Source organism: Panthera leo, chromosome E2, assembly GCF_018350215.1.
Source record: "Panthera leo isolate Ple1 chromosome E2, P.leo_Ple1_pat1.1, whole genome shotgun sequence".
In the NCBI taxonomy this organism is placed as follows: domain Eukaryota; kingdom Metazoa; phylum Chordata; class Mammalia; order Carnivora; family Felidae; genus Panthera; species Panthera leo.
In genome coordinates, this window is record NC_056693.1 from 24,979,729 (window position 1) to 24,998,856 (window position 19,128).

The 19,128-nt window shown below is 47.1% G+C and overlaps 2 protein-coding genes across 2 annotated transcripts in view; both read left to right on the plus strand.

The window, feature by feature from the left end:
• The first annotated feature begins 992 nt into the window (after nucleotides 1–992).
• LOC122207733 (60S ribosomal protein L30-like) lies at nucleotides 993–6,103 on the plus strand. The gene is made up of 2 exons (XM_042917911.1): nucleotides 993–1,069; nucleotides 5,749–6,103. Exons 1-2 carry the CDS (start codon nucleotides 993–995, stop codon nucleotides 6,101–6,103), a joined length of 432 nt encoding a protein of 143 aa, XP_042773845.1.
• Nucleotides 6,104–10,947: 4,844 nt separating this feature from the next.
• GPT2 (glutamic--pyruvic transaminase 2) overlaps nucleotides 10,948–19,128 on the plus strand; it is a 33,728-nt gene continuing 25,547 nt past the window's right edge. Inside the window, exons 1-3 of the mRNA XM_042919307.1 lie at nucleotides 10,948–11,038; nucleotides 11,256–11,519; nucleotides 18,645–18,734. Coding sequence (XP_042775241.1) covers nucleotides 11,277–11,519; nucleotides 18,645–18,734 — 333 coding nt within the window. The 5' untranslated portion in view covers nucleotides 10,948–11,038; nucleotides 11,256–11,276. The remainder of the gene's footprint in view (nucleotides 11,039–11,255; nucleotides 11,520–18,644; nucleotides 18,735–19,128) is intronic.

Consider the following 19,128-nt stretch of genomic DNA (forward strand, 5'->3'; position numbering starts at 1 on the left):
GTCAAAAGCACAAACCTATGTTTAGTAAATAATGTTTCAGCATTCCATCCAATTTGGAAGAGGCCTAAATGTCCAATGAATTTAATCCAGTTTATCATCCAAGAAAAAGTTAATAGTTTCATGTTATCAAAGACCTGAAAGCTATCTATCTTAATGATTACCCATGAAAACTTTGAGACAGACCAAATTAACTATCATTTTAAGTCATCTTTTTGATAGCAAACTGTGACAGACATAACATGAGCTTATTTGACCTTCAGTAAACCTAGGTAGAAAAAGTTTTTTGGATTTAGTGCTGATAACTCTAAAGACATGTCTATCTTAAAGATGTTTGTTTTTTTTTTAATTTTTTTTTAACGTTTATTTATTTTTGAGACAGAGAGAGACACAGCATGAACGGGGGAGGGGCAGAGAGAGAGGGAAACACAGAATCCGAAGCAGGCTCCAGGCTCTGAGCCATCAGCCCAGAGCCGGACGCGGGGCTCGAACTCACCGACCGTGAGATCGTGACCTGAGCCGAAGTCGGACGTTTAACCGAATGTCTATCTTAATTAAACCAATAAATTAAAATCTGTTTAAATACTGAATATGTTCCACCTGTGTCCATTTAAAAGTCAATCAATTTGTTCACCATTGTTAATTTTTATCTGGGGCACCAGTGGGGAAATCTGAAGTAAGCGGTACAAGTAAGGGGGTGTTTTTTGCCCCTGGACAGCAAAGGAGGAGTTAGAGCCAGTGGTCCCTGAGGCACCAAGGATTGTATAAGAACCAGTTTGTAGGCCGTACCCAAGGTGGGGCAGAAACAGGAATAGAGAGGGGAAGATGAAGAGGTGAGGTTCATAAAGAAGCCTGGACACAGATAAAAGCCCAGAGGGCTAAGAGAGCGGTCTCCTGGTCCTGCAGCCTGTCAGCTCAGACAGATGAGCAGATGCAGATATTTTTCTTCTCCCACCAACAAGTGGAAATGGGCAGTCCTTGTCAGGCCAGAAAAGATGGGGAAGTTCCTAGAAACAAAAGGAGTTTTGGCAGCTGCTTGGGAATATTCCTTACTTAAAGTCCCCATCCCGAGGTAGACTAACCAGAGACAGTTGGCTCTAATTATCATCTGCATCTTGAGGGAGCCTGCCAAATGTCTTCTCTCCCATCCACTCCATGGACATCAGGGGCAGGAGGAGGGTGGTGAGCCCAGGTGGCATGGAAGTCAGTGCTGCTCTCTGCTCTGGAAGAGACATTTGAAAATCAAAGATCCAAAAAATGGGGACCTGGGAGGTGAGCCATGCCAGAGTGTCAAAAATGGAAGCAAGCACAGGACTGCCTTCCACTGTAGTTAGGAAACTTGTGAGTAAGACCCCTTGGAAGTCATCCAGATAACTCCTGGAGAATATCCAAGGGATCAGTCCTGGGCTCTTCCACCCATTTCCCAAAGGGAGAGGCTGGCCAAGACAGAAAGAGAATTCCACTGGTTACCCAAATGGATGATCAGGGATCAGGTCCTGCCAAAGGCCTTCAAGCATCCATCAAAAAGTCACCTTGGTCAGGACCCATCAGTTGCTGTTTGGCCTCCCCTGAGCCCATGCATCCAGAACTTTTTCTCAAAAGGAAATTGGGGCTCCACCACACTGACATTCCCAATTATATTGGGAGATCAGGTGCCCATTATTTAGTTTGAGAGTTTTATTTATGATAGAAAAGGGGGGGGGGGTGCTGGCTACTCTTTACTTACGGTTGGAAGACATTGATATCCCAGACAAGCCCCCAAAGAAATGCTGTAGGATTTTTTACCTCAATACCCAGGTTTTGTTGTCTCACCACTTTGAAGAATGAAGAGGTGGACACAGGATGAGAAGCAGGAAAAAGCTTATTAGAGTATAAGGTCAGAAAGGAATAGTAGGAAAGCTCTTTTTGCAGAGAGGGGGTATTTGAAAGTGAATGCCTTTGACTACAGGCAAGGGTCCATGTTTTATAAGGTTCTGGTCGCTCTCCATCCCTTCCCCCTTGTTCCTTCTCGGGTTCTTCCCTTATTGGCTTGATAGCTCTAGGTGCTGGGTTGTCCATTCCTGATTGGCTCATTTCCATTGTATGAGGGGTGGCCTATGGCCACATCATTCCTTGTGGGTCTACTTATAGATGTTTTATGATCTACTACTTATTTTTAGTCAGGTCTTTTGTCAAATTCTTGAGGGAAACCTGAGGGGGAGTAGATGATATCTGTTACATTCTTAAGAGGAACTTTATGCCCAACGAGCTTTGCTGTGGTCAGATGCTCCCAGCATTGTTCCAAAACATGTGTTTTTCCCCACCCAGGGACCTCACGTCATAATCTTTCCCTCTCTGCCTACTAAATCCTATCTTTTCCTATCATAGCTGGCTCGCCCAAAGAGGGCATGGAAGCTCTGTGCCGTCGCACCCGCCCATACTTTGCCCTGTTCATCTCTTCCATTTAGCTACTCCTGAGTTGTATTCTTTATCATACAATTGTAATCATAAGTATAGTGCTTTCCTGAGTTCTGTGAGTCATTCTAGACAATTATTGAGCCTGAGTGGAGTGTCTCAGGAACGCTTGAGTTTGTAGTTGTTTAGGCAGAGTGCAGGTAGCTTGGAGACTCTACTTGTGACTAGTGTCAAAGTGGGAGCAGTCTTGTGGGACTGAGCCTTTGAAGTCTTAGGTTCAAATTTCAGCTCTGCCACTTATTAGCTATGTGATTGTCACAAGTAGCCCAATCTTTCTGAACATCAGTATTCCTGTCTATGTAATGGGGATCATAGTAGTAAGTATGTCATTGGGTTGTTCTGAAGCTTGTATGAGACAATGCAGTAGAGTGCTTAATACAGAACCTGACACATTTAAAATGCTTAATAAATATTAGCTATAATTAAAAAATATTATTAATAAAGAAAGCTTTGTGCCAAACCCAAATCACAGATAATGTTCTAGGTAAATATCTGTGCCTGTGTCCCCAGGCATAAAACAAGAAACAGATTTCCTTTCTTAAAATTTCTTAAAACACAGAAGAGTCTGAAGAATGAACAAGAGCTAGAATTTAAAAGCTAAAAGAGGGGTGCCTGGGTGGCTCAGTTGGTTAAGCCTCCGACTCTTGGTTTTAGCTCAGGTCATGATCTCACAGTTACCAAGTTCAAGCCCCCAACAAGCTTGTGCTCACAGCACGAAGCCTGCTTGGGATTCTCTCTCTCTGCCCCTCTGCCCTGTGCATGCACTCTCTCTCAAAAAAAAAAAACCAACAACAACAAAACCCCCCAAAAAGAAAACAAAACAACAACAACAAAAAAAAACACATAAAGTTGAAAGTAAACTTTTTTTTTTTTTTAATCTAAAAGAATAAATGAGAACTACAAAACAAGGCCTTGCAGGGCACCTGGGTGGCTGTCGTTTAAGCTTCTGACTTTGGCTCAGGTCATGATCTCATGGTTTGTGAGTTTGAGGCCCACATTGGGCTCTTGCTGACAGCTCAGAGCCTGAAGCCTGCTTCGGATTCTGTGTCTCTTTCTCTCTCTGCCCTCCCCCACTTGTGCTCTGTCTCTCAAAAATAAATAAATGTAAAAAAAAAATTTTTAATAAAAAAATAAACATTAAAAGTTTTTTTTTCAAAGCATAAGACCTTGCATAAATATTTTTTTCTCCTAAGTTCCTAGGTCCTGAAACTATTTTGCAAGCCTCTCTAGGTGAAAGATTATGTGGCTTCATGAAGAAAATATCTGGGAAAAGTTGGAGAATAAACCAGCTGGAGATACTGATTCAAGCATTGCTTAATATTTTGTCTGTGCTTTAAGGCACTGAATAGCTAAAATCACTGAGTTTGCTGCTAAGGGTTTTCTTTATATTGGTCTCTTGGACTGTTTCTGAAGTCTCCCAAATGTCCTTCATGGAAAAAGTAAAGTCAGAGTCCTCATACCCCCGCAGGACCAGGAAGCAAGAAATCAAGGAATGTGGAACAACAAATACACTGAATGAAAGAGGCTGTATTTGCTCCTGAAGCTTATACAATTGCTCTTTCTCCTTTGCTTTTCTACCATTTCCTCTCCTCATGTTCAGTACTTTCTGGATTTTTTTGATTTGGCTGCTAAGACCACAACATTCTGCCTCTGCTTTGACATGTTGTCAATGCAATACTGAACTGTAAATATTGCTTTTGTGAAATGTCTTTATTCTGTCTCAATCTCTGTAAATTACACTTATGTTGAACATGCCAGTTGCCTTGTCTAGCTTGGCTTTGTATCTTTACAAGTTTATCTTTAACCCACTTTGCAGGTCATTTCGAAAGCTTTACTGATACGTGTGTCCTGGCTATTAGCTCAACTCAACTAATATTTGCTTGTTAGGGAGGCAATAATTTGCCTCAAATTGACTCAGAGCAGATGGATCTCAATGAAATTCCCTGCTAATTTTCTCCTCAAATCTCAACACTGACTTTTTAAAAAAATGACCTTTATTTAGAAAGGGAACCATGAGGAGCAAGGATAGAAGCTGACTGGTTTGTGGCAGAGACAGAGGGAGATGGAGAAGCCTGAGCAAATGCTCCCAGATCCACTCACAGTAGCCATCTCTGAAATAACACCACAACAGTCTAAGAGTTACAGTTTCCCTTTTTAAACTTTCCTGTGGGGCACCTGGGTGCCTCAGTCTATAGCTTCTGATTTCTGCTCAGGTCATGATCTCACAGTTGGTGACTTTGAGCCCCACATCTTCTCTCTCTCTCTCACCTCTGTCTCTGCCCCATCCCCTTTCATTCTTGCTGTCTCTCTCTCTAAATAAGTAAAAAAAAAAAATTTTCTTGCAACATACAGGAAATCCTTGTGATTACTTTTTATTATGGTAAAATATACATAAAATTTACTATTTTGAGCATTTTTAAATTTTATTTTATTTATTATTATTATTATTATTATTATTATTATTATTATTTGGAGAGACATAGAGAGCAGGGGAGGGGCAGAGAGGGAGACAGAGGATCCAAAGCTGGCTCCTCACTGTCAGCATGGAGCCGGATACAGGGCTTGAACCTACAAACAGTGAGGTCATGACCTTTTTAAGTTTTTTAAAATTTATTTATTTTGAGAGAGAGAAAGAGAGAGAGAGCACGAGTAGGGGAGTGCACAGAGAGGGGGAAAGAGAATCCCAAGCAGGATCCACGCTGTCAGCACAGAGGCCCACACAGGGCTCCAATCCATAAACTGTGAGAGCATAGCCTGAGCCAAAATCAAGAGTTGGCCGCTTAACCAACTAAGCCACCCAGGTGCCCCTTATCATTATTTTTTAAAACATTGACAGTATGTTAAGCAAAAGGAAAAATTAGTCATCAATAAGCCCACCACTCAAAGATAACCATCATTAACAATGGACTGTTTATTCTTTCAGATTTTCAAATCTATCCTAATATCCATTTAAAAAAAAGAAGTTTAAAAATATCATTTTAGGGGCACCTGGCTGGCTCAGTCTATAAAGCATGCAACTCTTAATCCAGGGATCATGAATTCAAGCTCCATGTTGGGCATAGAGCCTACTTAGAAAGAAAGAAAGAAAGAAAGAAAGAAAGAAAGAAAGAAAGAAAGAAAGAAAGAAAGAAAGAAAGAAGAAAGAAAGAGGAAGAAAGAAAGAAAGAGAGAAAGAAAGAGAGGGAGGGAGGGAGGAAGGAAGGAAAGAAGGAAGGAAGAAAGAAAGAAAAAAAGAAAAATATCATTTTAGTCTTGTCATTCCCGGGCATCTTGGTTGGGGCTGATTCACACCTAAAGCAGGAAGATAGTGGCAGCAAAGAAGATGAAAAAGTCGCTGGAGTTGGTCAATTCTAGTTTCCAACTCGTTATGACAAGTGGAAAGTACATGCTGGGGTACAAGCAGACTCTGAAAATAATCAGATATGGCAAAGTGAAACTGGTTGTCCTCGCCAACAACTGCCCAGCCTTGAGGAAATCTGAGATAGAATACTGTGGCATGTTGGCTAAAACTGGCGCCCATCACTACAGTGGCAATAATATTAATTTGAGCACAGCATGGAAGAAATATTACAGAGTAAGCACTCTGACTAGCATTGATCCAGGTGATTCTGATGTCATTAGAAGCATGCCAGAACAGATTGGTGAAAAGTAAATCATGCAAAACTTTTCTTTAATAAAACTGACCAGAGCTTGTTTTAAAAACAGTGTTAAAAAAAATTTTTTTTTAATCCTCTCAGGAAGGATTAAAGGTCTGAGGAAGACACTGTCATCACCTTACTGACAGGTAAGGAAACTGAGGCTCAGTGAGCAGAGGCTGCAGCTGTGACTGAAGGAGTCAGTTGGGCTTGAAGAGGAGGCTGAAATATCTTCAAGCTAGAGCCAGTAACTTAGAAATCAGGTAGAAATGCAGGTTGTTCTGCAGATGAGGAGGCTAAGGCCAAAGAAGAGGACAGTGCTGGCTCAAGGTCATACATACAACAGGTTAGAGACAAATTTGGAACCAGAATTCAGAACTTTCTGATCTATGCTTTTTCCACTATGATACTGCCAAGCCTTGCCTTGCACCTGTGGTTCTCAAACTTTAGTGCACATCAAAATACTGATTATAGGAAAACCCTGGGTAAACCCACCCCTGGAGTTTCAGAACCAACAAATCCAAGTACAACTCTGGAATCTGCATTTTAAGGAAACAATCAGGGGCTCCTCAATAACACTTTAGAATCACTGCTCTGGATCAAGGCATTTGATTATTAAGGGCACTAACTTCTACTGAGCTCCCCAAGTGTCCTTGGGAGCAAGAGACCAAGAATTACCCTTAAGTCACCCGAGCACCCAACTTGAGCATGATTTGACATTCTGGAATGTCAGCCATCTCTCACTCCAGCACCATAATGCGCATCTGCTCTTGGAAGATCCTCTCACTTTCTGTTCTGGCCCTCACTGACTACAAGGACTGGCTGCTCTGCACTCTTGGGGGCTACTCTTAACACTTACTATGCACTGCCCATCTCCTGCTGGACTGCAAGGACCTTGAGAGCATGGACCTTGTAGAGAGCTCGGACCTTGTAGAGTCTACTCCATTCATTGATTCGACAGAGAACTTCTGTGTGAAAGGTAATATGCCTTTACTTTGCCCTTTAGACCAGATTGGAGATGCAGAAGAGCCTATTTCTCATCATCCATTCTTCAGTCCAGGCCAACAGTGGACCTTGCTGGTACCACAATCCATCCTCTTGCACCCTCTACAATCCATCTTCATGCAGCAGAATTTAAACATAAATAGGATTGTGTCACTCCCCTACTTTAAGCTTTCCAGAGGCTTCTAATTGTTCTTAGGATGAAAACTGAAATTCTTACATTTAGGACCTAGGCCACCTGTCCAACACCACTCACCTCTGACCCTTGTCTTCTAGCTCTGCCCCTCTTCCTCACTGTCTGCTCTACAGTCACCTTAGCCTCCTTGGAGCTCCTCACCAGTCCCTGGCCTGGGATGTTGTCTGCCTCATCACTGACAGAGATGGAATGTGAAGTGCAAGATGGATATTAGGGATCTACTTCTATAAGAGGAAGTGGGAGGAAGCAGGATTGGGCAGAGAAAGAAAAGCCATGAAGCAGGCTTGCCAAAGCCTCAGCCAACCTCCTGGGGAAGGCTTGGAGCAAATATTGCTCCAGCACTTGCTGAGTCTTGCTCTGTCACTAAGTTTAGGCTTCTCCAGTTAGGGTGTGATGGCAACCTCAGGCAAAGCAGTTCTGTGCAAGTGAGGCTGACACTGATGGCACTGACAGGTAGAGGCTGTCTGCTAACCACACCCCTTGGTTGAAGGCAAGTTCTCCCCTCCTATTTTTTAGGCAAGTTTTTCCTTGATGGGTGAGGGCACATCCCCATGTCTACCACACGGGTCAGTACTGCTATCCCTTATCATCCTGACAGGCTTCTGGGTAGTTCATAGGCTTCGTCCTCTGGGAAACCTTCACTCAGACCTCTGGGCTATAAGTGCTCATAAAACTCTGTCCTTTTTCTCCCCAGTAGTTATCACAGTTTGTAATCACATGCTTGTGTGTGTGTGATTATCTAACGGATGTCTGTCTTTCCTAAGACACTATATGTTTGTGCAGGCAAGGACCATCTGTGTGACTCACTATAGTCCCAGAGCTCAGGCCAGTACCTGGTACATGGTAAGGAATGAAGTAAAAACTTGTTAAGAAATGAAGACTCGTACCATGTCTTGCAAACAAATGACTTTCCCAATTGTGTGGATCATCAAGAGCTTGCTGTGTATTTGGAGTTCTCATCCAGCTCACAGAGAGGACATTCATGACTATTTCAGGTTTTATCTTTAATATTTAGGAGCCTGCTCCTGCCCCACACCAATCTGGTCTAAAGGGCAAAGTAAAGGCAAAGTTCACACTATTACCACCATCAACATCACCACAACTACCACCCATAAGCCTTTTAAGGGCCCAGTGCATTGCAATGTCAGTGCAAATTTCCAAACCCAGAGAGATATACGAGCCTGGTCCCTGCAGGTATGGGCTACATCACTGGGTTAGAAATCACAGTCCCTGCTCTACACTTAGCTGTGCCATCTGAATAAGTCACTTAATCTCTTTGAGCTTCACCTGTAAGATGGGGATAATGCCTGCCTTTTTCACTTCATTGATGTTGATCAGGTTCAAATGCAGTGATAGATAGGCAAGTGCTTTGCAGATTGTAAAGCGTGGTTCACAGGAAAGAAAGGGAGCTTTCTTTTCATGTAATCGTGACAGGTTGGCAAAGGACATAATTGGGACACTAACTTGTTTTCTACCATGATGACGTGGGAGCCCACGTAGATGGACTGTGTGCTAGGCATTGTTTTTCCCAGTTGTGCAAATAGATTTGTGTTCCCCTCTCTGCCTGCCCTTCCTTCTACCTCCTCTGCCCCTTCTGATCAGGGGTGGAGACAACAGGAAGTGCACCAACCCTTGGGTGAACAGTGAGGGACTGTGTTGACATCATATGCAGGTCAAGGTTAAGTGTGTTTAGAGGTGGAGGGGTGTGTGGGTGTGTTTCTCCACAACGGGGCAGAGCAGGTGAGAACATGACGTTGAAGGCAGTGTAGTCCTTAGGGAAGCCAAACTCCCTGGGGGGAAATCTTTTACCTGGAAACTGAATACTTGGCCACTGAGACCGAAGCCAGGAAGAAGACAGTATAGACATAGGTGCTGGAGGTGGAACCATTGATGAGACGCCCAAATAAACTTCCAGGGTCCTTGGTGGGCAAGCCAGTTTGCTAATAGGAATATTCAGAGAGATTTTTGGTTTCTGCTGCTCTCTCCATCCCATTTACCCTTTTATTGGTAATCAATTTATTTAATCCAGGTATATGGCATTCTCTTGACAAGGATGAATAGGAGTGACCCACAGCACTAGGTTCCAAACTTTTGGCTTTTTCAGTTACCTCACTGAACTTTCTTCACAGCCCCATGACGTAAAACTAAGCTTACAAAGGCTAGGTAACATGCTCAAAGTCAATCAAGAGGTAAGGGACTATATGTAGCTACATTTAAACTTGGATTTTCCAGTACCTTCTCCCCTACACTGCTATGGAGGGTTTTTTGTTTTTAAAGTTTGCTAATTTATTTTGAGAGAAAGAGAGAGAGAAAGCACAAGGAGAAGAGGGGCACAGAGAGAGGGAGGGAGGGAGAGAATCCCAGGCAGGCTCCACGCTGAGTGAGGACACCCACACTCACAATAGTGAGATCATGACCTGAACAGAAACCAAGAGCTGGTTGCTTAACTGACTGAGCCACCCAGGTGCCCCTACACTGCCGTGTTTTTTAAGTTCCCCTCCCCCCCTCCTACTTTCACACATCTACTGTGAGTGTGTGTGTTTATTGGGGTGAGGGAGCTTTGGGCTGTTTTTCTACCTGAAAAACACCTAGGCAGTGTTTCCACAATGGGAAGGGACCTTACGGGTTACTTAATCCAATTTACTTTGCAGATAGAGAATCTGAGGCCCAGAGAGTGACAGTGACTTTTCTCACATACTCCCTGGATTTTGGGGTCTCAGACCTGGTGTCTTCCAGTCCTATTCTTGCCCACCCTCAGGGAGCCAGGGTGCCTCTGCCTGTCAATATCTTTGCCAAAAATAATAGCTATCCTATGCTGAGCAGTCATTCTTCAAATATTTACTAGTGCCTACTATGTGCCAGGAAACTTTACAGGTGCCATATGAATAGGATGAACAAAGAAAACTGCCCTTCTGGAGCTTACGTGGTGAATGGAGCTTAACAAGTCAGTAAGAAGTATATAAATACGATAATTTCAGATGCTTGCAAGGAAATAAAGAGGCAATGACGGTGGGGACAGACTCCAGACGGAGTAGTCAGGAAAAGCCTGACCACCTGGTACCTGCCAGGTGCTGGTCCTTTAATTCTCACAATAACCCTTAAAATCTAGGTTCAGACCTCCGCTTTTCTAACAAGGAAACCCACATTCAGAAGGGGTAAGAGTGGCAGTGAAGTCCCAAACTCCTAACCTACCAGCCACTGTAGGGCCCTGGATGATGAAACTCCGGACGAGGACTGCACCATCTCTCAGCCTGCCTCCTCGCAGGTATTGGGTAGTGGGGGGAGGGGCTGTGGGAAGGCGGGATGCCCTCCAAGGAGACGCTGCAAATACCTCTAAATTCGCAGAAGGCTGAAAGAACAGCCCCTGGCTGGCCCCAGCCCAACTCTGGCCGCAGCCCAACTCTCAGCACCCTCAGCGAGGACAAAGAGGCTGCCCCCTCCCACTCGGGCAGCTTCCGAAGACCGTTCCCGCCTCTTGCCCGGCCCCCTATCGGGCCGGCGCGGGGCACTTTGGGACTTGTAGTTGATCCAGCCCCCCACACCAGCTCCGGAAGCAGACTGGGGGAACTACAAGGCCCAGGAGTCAGTGGGCAGGCCCGGGGCGGATCCGCCGGCTGTGGGTGTGCGATCGCTGGGGGCCGGGCTGTGCGGGCTTGGGGCGCTGAGATGCGGCTGCTGGTGCCGGAGCCCGGGACCAGTTTTAAGCGCGCGCGCTAGCGGGGCACGGCGAGGGGTGGCCAGGCGGTGGCGACAGGCACGTTGATGCATGCGTTAGGTGCAGCTTTTGCAAAACTGCTAGGCTCTGCAGTGGCGCGGTGGAGGGTCCGAGTCGCCGGGGGATGGGCACCCAGCCCCGGAGCCAGGCTGGCACTGCTCGCTGAAAAGGCCCTTGGCTGGGTTTGGGGGCGGGGGCACTGGTGCTTGCCTTGGATTGTGCACGACGTGTTCGTTCTTTTTCTTTTTGTGCCAAGGTTTTCCTGGGCGGGCGCGCGATGCAGCGGGCAGCGGCACTGGTCCGGCTGGGCTGTTGCCCCCGGACTCCAGGCCCGTGGGGCCGTAGTCAGAGCAGCGCGGCCGCCGAGGCCTCCGCGGTGCTCAAGGTGCGACCGGAGCGGAGCCGGCGCGAGCGCATCCTTACGCTCGAGTCCATGAACCCGCAGGTGAAGGCTGTGGAGTACGCGGTGCGGGGACCCATCGTGCTCAAGGCGGGTGAGATAGAGCTCGAGCTGCAGCGGGTGAGTGCGGGCGCCGGGCTAGCGGGGTGGGAGGGCCCTAGTAGGGCCCAAGGGGAGCTGAAGTGGGGTAAGGGGAGAGCAGTAGCTGCCTGCGCCTGGGGTCCACCCGCTTGACTCACTCCCACCCCTGTGGCCAGCTCCTTAGTTGGCTAAAAGAAGAATGTCCATCTCCCATCCCTTCATCCAGTAGTGCCGGGCACCTGGCACAAAGTAAGGCCCTTAGATACCGTTCACTTGTTGAATTGAATTCATCAGTTGTAATTGAGCGACTGTAGTGCCAGGCACTGCACGTTATGTGACTGTCCTACCCGAGTGAAACCAAGATCCATGGGGGGAGGGCAACAACAAGCAGTAAAGAAATAGACGGGAATTTCAGATAGTGAATAGTGCTTTGAAGAAAGTAAAAGGGAGGAGCGGTGTAAGGGGGTGCTGGATGAGAGTGGTGGGAAGGATATCAAGTTAGGTTGGAGGAGAAGGAGGAAGGCTCTAAGACTTGGGTTTGTTCCCAAAGCCTTTTCCTTTCCGTCTGAGACCTTTTGGGTCATTCTGCCAGTAATGATTTCATGACAAGAGTAGAAGTGTGGAGGAGGATCCTGAACAATTCCTTCCTTTAGGCCCCTCACTGGAACCTTGATTAGCCACCACATTTTGTTTTCTGAGGACACATTCGTCCCTAGTGAGTAGTCAAAATCTTGGGCCTTTGGGGCCTTTGGTAGGATGGCTCTGGGACTTTTTTCATCTCAGTGGCTGGCTGGCTAGGATCGTGGCTTTAGTTCATAGTTGCTGTAAAGTGACCACATCCCCAGGGGTGATTTCTCCCTCCTTCCAACCGGGTGACTGGTGTTTGTGAGAGATGCCCCTGTAGGACACCAGTTCTAATCTGTGTGGAATTTAGGAGGCCATGTCAAGAGAGGCAATGTAAAAAAAAAAAAAAAATGTAAACACTCCTAAGATTTGTAAGATCTGATGAAATAGCTGCTTGCTTAAGATAGTTCTAACCCAGAAGGGGGGTGGGGGTGGGTTCCTTGATCTTGCTCTCAGAGGCACTAGAACTGGATGACTGGGGGGCAAGTTGATTACTTACTGTCCCTTGAATGCATGGGAAAAAGCTACGGTGGAATGCCCAGTTCTCCTGACTGAAATTAATGAGCTGGACGAATCAGAGTCCAGTGTCTCCCTCTGACTCCTTGGGTAGGGGTTTGATTGGGGTTTGGCTTAAAGAAGGCTGGCTCAGTTTCTATGGGCCAGGGGCAGAAAACATGAGTTTTGCTGCTCTGCTTCTTGTTGATATCTGGCTGACTGGAGGTGACGGTTCTGGAGACAACAGTCTTCCTGTTAAAACAAAGCTGAGATTAGATTGTTCCTGGTTTATCACTTTACAGCTAATTTCTCAGATTCCAGAGCTGGTAGGGGTTCCAGGGATTATCCCTATCTATCTTTTGCTAAATAACAGCTTGGTTGTGGGCTTCATGAAGTAGGAGGATGATTAGGACAGAAAGGGGCCCTGTCTTTGCCTTCAGGAGGTTGACTGCCATACGGTTCTCTGGGCCCGAGCCTCTCCTCCCCCAATTTTTTAAAGATTGGTGGGATTTTTTAGCAGAGAAAAATGTAAGAGCATTCCATGTGGGAGCAGGGCTGTGAGCAAAGACAGAAGGTTGGGAAGTTTTGGGCATTTGTGGAAGGGGATGGTGCTGTTGGAAGAGCGCTATGGCAGGGGCATATGAGAGATGAATGAGACAGAAAAGGGGGACTGGAGTCTTGGGTGCTGGGCTCAGGACTTTATGGTGCAAAGTTTTGTGGTGTGAAGTGGGGGAACCATCAAGGGTTTCCAGTAGGATATGGTTCCATGATTGAGGTGGACAAATTTATTGGTCATTTAAGCCAGAAACACCTGTGATTTCTGGTATAGACACCCTACACTCCCATGGCCTACTCCTGAGTGAGTTGAGGTGTTTTGTGTCCACTTTGCATCGTCTGGTGTTTTCATTCAAGCCCATCTCTTCGTGTTTTATTCTCACTTCATCCGAGTCTCTGTTTCCCAGTCTAGGTGCTGGAGACATAGCTCGACCAAGCTGGCATAGCCTCACCTAAACCTTTCATTTTGGGAGACCACCTCTGTCCACTTTACTAGCTTACACAGGGCGCCTTCTGAGAGAGCCATATTTTCCCAGTCTTTTTTGGCATGCAGGGTAGGGGGGTGGTGGGGAGAGGGCTGGGCTTGGCACAGCTTCATTTTTTTTTCTACCTCTGTTTTGTATTGCAGTGACTGAAACTGGACTGATGTTATAAAGGGTTTGATTGGGTAGAGATGGGATGAGCAAGGGTTTGCAGGGAGTAGGGTGACTTGGGTGAATCTCCTATGCTCTCTGGGCTTTGGTTTCCCTGGTCTGTAAGAGGAAAGAGGTGGCTTGTGGGCCCAAAGTCCCCCGCCCTGACTTTTGTACCATCTTGTCCATCTGAAGGTGTCCTGGCCATTATGCTACCTTATGGAATTATTTCACCATGTGCTCTGCAAACACTACCCACTGTTTGGCTGGACACATGGTTCTGGTGTTTGACTTTGGGGTGGCTTGATGGGCGAGTCCCATCCTTCTTCCTTCTGTGATAGAGGGGAGAATCCTCAGGAAAGCCTGAAGGAGGGGGGAGGTTGGCTAAGTGGGTATGAAAGGCGCCATTCTCCAGTCTGTGTGCTCTCAGGGAGGCCTTGTTTCTCCCTGACAGCAGCTCCAAGGGGGGGACACTGTTAGCTTTTCAGATCCTGCTGTTAGCTGGGAGCGGCACTTAAAAATAAGCTGCAATTAGCAGGAGTTTTGAAAAGATCTGTCAGTTCTTCCTCAACCTACTTCTTTTTTCCTTTACTGCAGGAGGGGAGGAAGTTGGCACAAGTAGAGACAGAGGAATGGCTTTACTTCTATTTGTAAAGTACATACAGTTGAGGCAAAACATTCATAGAGGGAAAAACTGGTTATGACTGTTAACATCAGTGTGTGCTCATCTAAACCCTGGTAAAAAATGGGGGTGCTATAACACATGGTTATAGTCAGCTAAGAACTAAGATTGAAAACCCTGGCTATTCCAAGCACAGGTAGTGAAATCTAATTGGTCATTTTCTTCAGAGTTTAGATGCTACTTTAAAATAAATGTGTAGGTAGGGGCGCCTGAGTGTCCAATGCCTGATTTCAGCTCAGGCCATGATCCCAGCCAGAGTCATGGGATCGAGCCCTGCATTGGGCTCCATGCTGAGCATGGAATCTGCTTGGGATTCTCTCTCTTCCCCACTTGCGTGCATGCTCTCTCTCTCTCTAAAATAAAGATGGGGCACCTGCATGGCTCAGTAGGTTAAGCATCTGATTTCAGCTCAGGTCATGATCCCACAGTTCATTGGTTTGAGCCCTGTGTCAAGCTCTGTGCTGATAGCTCAAGCCCTGGAGCCTGCTTTGGATTCTGTGTGTCTCTCTCTCTCTCTCTGCCTCTCCCCCACTGTGCATGGGCATGCACGCATGCTCTCTCTCTCTTTCTCTCAAAAATAAAAAACAAAAAATAAAGATAAATAAAATAAATGTGTAGTGTGGGCTTATAATAGGATGAATCTTCTACCACCCACCCTGCTCAAGTCATCATAGACCTATACCCTGGGCTTTGGTTTTATGTGCTGTGGGCCTCAGACAGGTCTTTCAGACTACCTTGGCCTCAGTTTATTCCTTTGCAAAATATTTCTCCTAAAGCCTAATTTGCAATGTCAGTAACAATGCTTTGAAAACAGCTAGAAGCCGGTTAGAACTCTTAAGAGCCGTTTTCTCAAACTAATGAGAGTTGCTTGAGGAGAGGCACCAATGGACCCCTGTCCTTGCCTTTGTGCTGAACCTCTTTGGGTCTGGGAATGTGCATTCTGTGGGGTTTGCTCTGTCTTTCCTGGGCCTTAGCCTTGCTGTCATGAATTATCCTATTTGGAGCTCATTCATCTTTCATCCCTACTTCTGCCCTGTGAGTCTCAGTTTCTATGGTTGACCCTCCCACAGACCCCCAGAGTTCAGAATCCTACACCCAGCCTTCCCTGCTTTCGTGGTTAGGAAACTCAGCCGTTGGAGCTCCCATCTAGTCTCTTAATTGTGGGCATTTATAGCTTCAGCTGGGTTTCTTCTAGCTTTGTTTGTCTTTCCACAATGGTTGGGACCAGACCCAGTGCTGAGCCTCAGTTTCCTCACTTGTGAAATGCACCTGTTTTCAGGGACAGTGGGGACTGGTTTGAGTTTGTCTCTGGGGCCTCCTTCTGGGGTGCCTGGGTGGCTCAGTCAGTTAAGCGTCCGACTCTTGATTTCAGCTCAGGTTTCTCACAGTTTGTAAATTTGAGCCCCGCATCAGGCTCTGTGCTGATAGTACAGAGCCTCCTTGGGATTCTCTCTCTCTCTCTCTCTCTCTCTCTCTCTCTCTCTCTCTCTGCCTGTTCTCTCTCTCAAAATAAAATAAACTTAAAAAAAAAATCATCTGTCATCCCCTCAGCCCTCATGGTGATGCTGGGCCTGTAAGCTGGGAAGACAATGATAATCTTTCTCCCTGCTAACACCTGCTGAAATATGCATCCCTAAGAACCCAGGGGCCTACTCCCCTGATCCTTACCTAAGCTGAATGTTGGGAAAGGAGCTCCCCTGGGTGGGACCTTCATCTCATTGCTGCACGGGGAGGCAGCTCTGAGCTGAATATATGCAGGTGGATTATCTAGATGGGCTCTAGGATACTGTGAGAGGAAACTAGGTTGCTAGTGCTGACCTGGCAGGCTCCTGGGCGGGGTTGAAGCAAGGTTAGCATTGGGTGTGTCTGTCAGACCTGGATGAGTCACTGTGAGCAGGAGTCTGTCCCTTGCTCCTTGGTATTTCCCATTCCATGTAGATCTTGAGTGTCCAGATACAGAAGTCTGCCCAGAAGTTTCCTCTATATGGTGGCCTTTTGGGAAGGCCCATTCACGGGAGCCAGTTTTCCACCCCACCCCCCAAAACATCCATCACAGCAAAGTGTCTGGGGTCTGTGGGTACCCAGACCCAAGAAAGATGTTCAGTGTTCCCAGGCTCCTTGTCAGCAGGCCCTGAATTGGTTGAGCAGTGGCAGACGGAGGGCACGGGAAAGGGACATCCAGTGCTCTGTTCCAGGCATCATTCCCTCCCTGCATTGGGTTGGCTGAGGGCCCGCAGCTGCATGTTTGTTCTTGGCCCTCGACTGTGACCGAGTTACTCCCTACCAAAGAATGGACTATGCCCATACCATGGAAATCACCTGTGTTCAACTGGCTGAGCCTAGAGAACTATGTAATTCAGTCAGGCGGATAGAGGGGACCTCTGCCAGGAGCCCAGGCCAGTGCCAAGGGCTGGGTCAGGCCTGCCCCTTTGCACACAATGGCCTGGGTCCCTCCCCCATCCCCAGCCTCTTGCCTCCCATCTGTGGGGCAAGCCCTGAGGCTGCATGTCTCACTGCCTGTCTCTAAGGTGCGTGCTCTCACTCCTGTCCTATCCCTGGAGCAGAAGGTGGTGTCACCCCATGCCTTGGCCCTCAGGACCCTTTGGCTGCTTCTCCCATTCACCCTGGGACCTCTTTCCATATTGGCCACCTCCAAAGAGCTCCGCAGAAGGAACACAAGGGAATTAAAAGGGAGCTTTCCCCCACAGAAGCTTTTGGCGACTTATCAAGCCCTGTTTAAGCCCTTCTAGTCTAGGGCCATTTATGGGACACCCTCCTCAGCCACCCATCCCTCTTTGCTCCAGAGCAGCCAGAGAATTTCTATAGAGGAGGGTCTTAGGGGTGGCAGATGAGGGTCAGGAAAACTTGTGTGCCACTGTTTTTTACTTAAAGTATACATTACTGATTTGAAAAAAGGGGAAGTTTTCTAAAGGTGCTTTTATTCACACATTGTGTGAAATGGAGAGAAGCGTCAAAGCCATAGAATTGTATGTTTAAAATTTGTGTTTAGCATGCCCTTGAGGAAAGGGCAGCTGGAGATGGGAAGGTGGCCAGGCCTTCTACCCAGGCCACCCCTCGGTCCTGCCACCTCCTTGCCCCACCTCCTTCTTCCTCCACCACGACCCTCTCAGCCTCGTCCTTGGTCCGGCTTTGTAAGATGATGATGTTTGTACTCTGCCGAGTGCTTTCGTACTGTTTGTCTCGGATAATCCTTCAGCCGCTCTGGGAGGTCCTGGAACCTGCTACTGATTCTTACTCTTCCAATGGCTAATTCTGGACTTATCAAGGAGCTCTGTGGAATCCCCACATTTCTAGATCCCCACAGTCCTCCATCCAAAGTGCATTTTCCCCTTTACGTCAGCCAGGACTGACCCCTTCAGTCACCCCCAGTGACGTTGCCGTTGGTGGGGTCTCTGAGTTCCTCCTCTCTGGGACCTCCTTCCTGTGCTGAACACATTGTTCAGGCAGTGGCCATGAGTTTTCTCATCAGCCAGTCTTTCCATCCCTGATGCTTTTTTTTTTTTAAAGTAAAAATCAGCCCACATTTTTTATGCTGCAAAGTCAGGTTGCAAGGGAAAAACCTGAGAGGTCCCTGCTGATTGGGGTCTTCTGGAGGGGAGGGTGGCCTTAGTGCCCCTGCTGTTTATTTAGGCTGTCAAGGTAGAGCTGCACTTGGGGACGAGTAGTGGGAGCCTCTCCCTGACGTTTGGCAGCCTCTGCTGCTGACCCCTGCCTTCCACCACTTTTGCCCCAAGGCCCTCTTTTAGGCATCCCTCCCAGGCCACAGCTGGCTGGCCCTGGACCTGCAGCTGCCTCAGGGTGCTATGGCAGCCCTGGAGAGCTCTTTCAGCCTTCTCAGAAGGAGGGGGAGTGGTGCTGCGCAGTGAGCATAGTGGTTAAGAAGAGTGATCTTGGAATGACCTCAGGCAAGTTTCTTAACCTTTGAAGCCTCATTTTCCTCATTTGTAAAATGAGATTAATACTAGTTCTTCTTCATGGGAATGGTGGTTAAGGTTAAATGGGGCTAGCCATGTCAAGGGCTTGGCACTATGCCCGACACCTGCTAAGGCTCAAATTAGGAGTGTTTATTAATATCCTGTGGGGGCATTGCTTGGCCTCTGGAATCCAGGATCTGAGAGTCTCCAAGTAACCACCTGTTGCCTTCTCTCTATTCAGGGTATCAAGAAACCATTCACTGAGGTCATCCGTGCCAACATTGGGGATGCCCAGGCCATGGGCCAGCAGCCAATAACCTTCCTCCGACAGGTAAGCTGGCCCTCAGGAGCAGAAGCTGCTGGGAGAGCAAGGAACTAGAGACTGGTAGAGCCAGCCCATTTCTCTGATGTCCCCTGGGTCTCTCCTTAAACCTCTTCTCCTTCCAAAGTTGTCTAGAATTCCTAGACTCATTTTGGGGTTACTCTAGTGTACAAGGCTCCCAGGCATGCCTTTCCACGGTCCATGGTCTTGGATACTGAATTTGGAGCTTGGTTGATGAGGGCATCAGAGAGGCAGCCTGGAGAGGTAGAGTCCCAATGGGCTGGGAGGTGGTATGTGGGAGTCCAGATACAGCTTCCCAAGTGAGACACCCCGAATTTAAGTGTTAACTCTGCCATTTACCAGCTGTGTGGCTTTGAGCAAGTGGAGATCACCAGAGCATTGC